This window comes from Carlito syrichta, unplaced genomic scaffold, assembly GCF_000164805.1.
Source record: "Carlito syrichta isolate Samal-C Ts95f unplaced genomic scaffold, Tarsius_syrichta-2.0.1 Scaffold316420, whole genome shotgun sequence".
NCBI lineage: Eukaryota > Metazoa > Chordata > Mammalia > Primates > Tarsiidae > Carlito > Carlito syrichta.
The window spans coordinates 1,966,202-1,971,438 of record NW_007260516.1 but is presented as its reverse complement, the minus strand read 5'-3'; the positions used below and the strand labels follow the sequence as shown (position 1 = coordinate 1,971,438).

General features: G+C 46.1%; 1 protein-coding gene across 1 annotated transcript in view; it reads right to left on the bottom strand.

The window, feature by feature from the left end:
* PCSK5 (proprotein convertase subtilisin/kexin type 5) overlaps positions 1 to 5,237 on the bottom strand; it is a 467,206-nt gene that overhangs the window by 23,145 nt on the left and 438,824 nt on the right. Inside the window, exon 35 of the mRNA XM_021707170.1 lies at positions 3,223 to 3,400. Within this exon, the coding sequence (XP_021562845.1) occupies positions 3,223 to 3,400 (178 nt within the window). The remainder of the gene's footprint in view (positions 1 to 3,222; positions 3,401 to 5,237) is intronic.

The following is a 5,237-nucleotide window of genomic DNA, read 5'->3' as shown; positions in this document are numbered from 1 at the left end:
GGGTGTGGTAGCACGCTCCTGTCGTTCCAGCTACTTGGAAGGCTGAGACGGAGGGATTGCCAGAAGCCAGCAAATTGATGCTAGGGTGGTAACAGAAAGTGACATGAGTGATGTCAGCCTTTATAAGATAGATGTAACCTTATGTGAAACAATGTTTGGGGCCAGGAGCAGTGGCTCATGCCTGTAATCCCAGCACTTTAGAAGGCAAGAGGGTTGCTTGAGCCCAGGGGTTTGAGACCAACCTGGGCGACTTGGCGAGACCTCATCTCTACAATAAATAAAAAAATTAGCCAGGCGTGGTGGTGTGTGCCTGTAGTTCCAGCTTGGAAGGCTGGTGGAAGGATCGCCTAAGTCCAGCAGGTTGAGGCTGCAGTGGCTGTGAGCCTGCCACTGCACTCCAGCCTGTGCAACCGAGTGACACTCTGACTCAAAAAAAAAAAATTCTTCTCTCTTTTTCTCTGTCAGTGTCTCCCTCCTTCTCCCCCCCTTCCTCCGTCTCCCTTCCTCTCTCTTCCTTCTTCCTTCCATCTCCCTCTTTCCTTTCTGCCCCAGTAATAAGAAAAAATTAGAAAACTTAACAATTAATTTATTATTATTATTATTTATTTTAGATTCAGGGGTTACGAGTGCATGTGTGCTACATGGGTATATTGCATACCAGTGTGCCCATTCCCCAGACACTGAACGTTATACCCAACAGTCATTGTTCAACCCTCATCTCCTCCTAATTTTCCCCAATTGGACAAGAGTTTTTTGTGGGTTTTTTTTTTTGCTAATGTTATTATTATAGATTATTATAAAAATGAAAAGCATCAATAGAAACCGTAGGAAACAAAGCTCATCAATTCCAAATAGGTTTCAAAAAGTATCAAGGAGTAATGCTAAAAGAAAGAAAATGAAGAGTGTACTGGGTCAAATTAAAGGAAGAAGAGAGTAAACACTACTGCATACTTTGAAGACTCTTTTGCCTAAGGTGATGGTGAAATCTCTTGAGTTTCACAGTCTTTTTAAAAACTTTTTTGAGTTGAAATCTCACTCTGTCGCCCAGGCTGGAGTGCAGTGGCACAATCACGGCTCACCGCAGCCTCAAACTCTTGGGCTCAAGAGATCCTCCGGCTTCAGCCTTCCGAGTTGCACCACCACACCTGGCTAATTTTTTGATTTTTTTTTTTTTTGTAGAGACAAGGTCTTGCCATGTTGCCCAGGCTGGTCTCAAACACTTGGGTTCAAGAAGTCCTTCTGTCTTGGCCTCCCAAAGTGCTGGGATTACAGACGTGAGCCACCGCATCTGGCCACAAATAATCTCTTAAAGGTCAAAGTCTTTGTCTTATACATACAAGGTACTCGTCATTAAGCATGTGTTAAATAAATTCGATAATCAATAATGGATGAATGTGATAAATCATCAGTAAGCGAATGAGGTAAATCAAAATACAAGGCAGTATAAACACTAAAGTGAGTGAAACAAGCAGTGATTGCCAGAGGACTGAAGAGGACAGGTGTGTCAATTTGGACAAAAACATTTGGGGAAGGTCTAAGGTTCCAGCCCTTGGATTTGGGTCTGGAAACCCTCAGTGCCTTAGCCTACCATTGGGAACAAAGGGTCCGTAACAGGTCTAACATCCATCGTTCTCTTTATTGGGCATGCCCAGAAACACACACACAAACACACACACACACACACACACACACACACACACACACACACACACACACACACACACAATGCTGGCAACCAGACCTTCTGATAAACACACAAGCGTTCTTCCTAGCAGAAAATTAATGGCATCCTTATTCATGAGATGTTTTCAGAAGGATACTTCAAGTGAGTCTAGGATGACAACAAAACCTGTTATCTGTGGATTCAGGGGGCCATGGCGGGTTGGAGAATTAATGGAGTATGAATGAAGATGTTAAGGAAAATGGTTTCCTTTGTAAAATAATGTTCCACAAGCACTGCTCTCCCCCACACAAGCGGAGCGGGGAGAATGAGAGACCTTGGATTTTAAATCTGAATGAGAACAAATCCTGAGGCTGAAGAAAAAGAATCCCTATTAAGGGTCTCAGATTTCTCTGAGGGAAAGAGCTTTGCCGCTGACTTGCAATTGCTGATGCCCTGAAGCGTCTTTTATTTTTATTTTTAGAGACAGGGTCTTGCTCTGTCACCTAGGCTGGAGTGCAGTGGCATGACCAGAGCTTACTGCAGCCTCCAACTCCTGGGTTCAAGGCATCATCCCACCTCAGCCTCCCTAGGAGCTGAGAATACAAGCCTGCGCCGTCACACCCAGCTAATTTTTTAAAATATATATATTTTATTTTAAAGATATGGGGTACAACGCTAATTTTATCTTTTTTTTTTTAGAGATAGGGTCTCACTATGTTCCTGAGGCTGGTCTTGAACTCCTGACTTTGAGGCATCCTCCTGCTTCAACCTCCCAAAACACTGGGACTATAACTGTCCCCAGCTGCTGATAATTCTTTGAATTATCAGTGAAGGATTGTTGCTGGGTATGATCAATTACTCAAAAAAAAAATTGGCCAAACACAGAGGTTCATGCCTGTAATCTCAGTACTTTGGGAGGACAAGGTGGGAGAATTTCTTGAGCCCAGGAGTTCAAGACCATCCTGGCCAACACAGTGAGACCCCACCTCTATTTAAAAAAAAATTTTTTTTAAATGACCAATCATGGCCAGGCACAGTGGCTCACGTCTATAATCCCAGTACCCTGGGAGGCTGAAGTGAGAGGATTGCCTGAGTTCATGAGTTCGAGACTGGCCTGGGCAACTTGGTGAGACCTCATCTCTACAATAAATCAAAAAATCAGCCGGGCAGGGTGGCGCGTGCCTTTAGTTCCAGCTACTTGGAAGGCTGAGGTGGAAGGATCATCTGAGCCCAGCAGGTCGAGGCTGCGGTGGCCATGACCATGCCACTGCACTCCAGCCTGAGCAACAGAGGGAGACTCCAACTCAAAAAAAAAAAAATGACCAATCACTCCCACGAATCTGATGTGACAATCTGACACTTTGTGTATCTCTCTGGGTCACTCTGCCTCTCCTGTTTCTCTTCCATTATCGTGAATTAACTCATCTTTGTTCCTTACTAACATTGAGACTTCAATCTGATTATATAAATGTTCTGAGTCTTAGTTTCCTCATCTGTAAAATGGGTTTATATCCGGAGTGACTGTAGAATTAGATGGGGAAAGTGCATTGAGGCCTTACCCTTCCCTGCACTGGAGCAGACACTCTCTTCCCAGCTGGAACCAGCCGGGGTGGCAGGAGAGGCATTGCATGCTGTGACTTCCTTCACACGTTCTACAAGAGCTGTGGCAGGGGACACACCGGTGGCTGTCCTCATCGGCGTAGTAGCTCTCTGGGCAATCCTTCACACAGGTCGTGTCTGTCATGGGAAGAAAAGAATCTCTGAACATCAGGCATGACACATGTGGTCCAAACTCCCTCTCTGTTCTCCCTGCTGTGTGCCAGGACACTTGGCAGGGGCTGCAGCAGGAAGAGAACCATGTCCCTGCAGGTTGACATATATGCTTGGGAGCCATGACGAGTGGGAAAGAAACAGAACTGACCCAAGACCCTCAGGAGTCCAGAGAAAACAGAGGTCAGAGTGGACCAACTGTGATGGGTGAGAGAGAAACTGCAGTCTGGCTGTGTGGGTATTGACAGTGGCTCATTGTCCAGCAAATGTAATCGATTAACTAGGGGAAGGCCCTATCCCCTAAAGGAAAAACACCTCCCCAGAAGGAAAAACAACTAATAAGTGTCCCATTGCGGCCCCAACAAATTTCCAAGCACTTGGTGACCTGAAACAACACAACTGTGTTATCTTACTACTCCAGAGGTCGGGAGTCCACAGTGCCTTGTTTTTCCAGAGGCTTTAGGAGGCTGTCTCCTGACCTTTTCCCCCTTCTGGAGACCACCTGCTTTTCTTGGCTCGTGGCCCCATGCCTCCCAAGGCAGCAGCAAAGCATCTGTTCTCTCTGCCCTCCTGGTTTTGGTTACATCACCTTCCACCGCTGACTCTGTTCCCCTCGTGTCCCTCTTCTCGGACCCATCTTCAGGATAATCCACACTAATCTCCCCATGCCAACAGCCTTCATTAAACCACAGTTGAAAAGGCCCTTTTCCAGCCGGGTTCAGTGGCTCAGCCTGTAATCCCGCGCTTTGGGAGGCTGAGGTGAGTGGATTGTCTGAGCCCACGGGTTCGAGACTCGCCTGGGCAACTTGGCGAGACCTCATCTCTACAATAAATCAAAAAATCAGCCGGGTATAGTACCGCGTGCCTATAATTCCGGCTACTCGGAAGGCTGAGGCGGAAGGATCGCCAGAGCCCAGTGGGTTGAGGCTGCAGTGGCTGGGAGCAGCTACTGCACTCCAGTCTGGGTGACAGAGTGAGACTCCGACTCAAAAAAAAAAAGAAAAAAAGAAAAGGCTCCTTTCCAAGGTCATATATTTACGGGAACCGGGTGTTAGGATGTGATACCTTCAGGGGGGCCATTTTTTAGTCTACCACAACCTCCAAAAAAATTATTTAGTTTGTTCATTTATTTGTTATCTATTTATTTGATTAGGGAGTCTCACTCTGTCACCCAGGCTGGAGTGCCACATGATCATGGCTCAGGTGATCTTCCTACATTGGCCCCCTGAATAGCTGGAATTACAGGTGGGCACCACCCCACCAGGCTAATTTTCTTTACTTTTTAGTACAGATGAGGTCTCCTTATGTTGCCCAGGCCTGTCCTCAAATTTCTGGCCACAAGCAATCCTCCCACCTCAGCCTCCCAAGGTTTTGGGATTACAGGCGTGAGTCACCACGCCCAGACTCAATATCATAAAAGACAGTCTGTGGAAACAGTCCAGATTAAAGAAGGCCAAAGAGACACAGAAGCTTCATGTGGGACCTGCCTCTAGACTGAACCCTGTTCTAAAGAGAAATTGATACAAATTTGATACAAATACTATATTAAAGTATTGTATTAATATAAACTTTACTGGGAGTGACAATGGTCCTGTGGTTATGTAAAAAAATATCCCTATGGCTGGCTTCCCTATGGTGGCTCATGCCTATAATCCCAGCACTTTGGGAGGCTGAGGCGAGAGGATTGCCTGAGCTCACGGGTTCGAGAACTGCCCGGGCAACTTGGCAAGATCCCATCTCTACAATAAATCAAAAAATTAGCTGGGCGTGGTGGTGCATGCCTATAGTTCCAGCTACTTGGAAG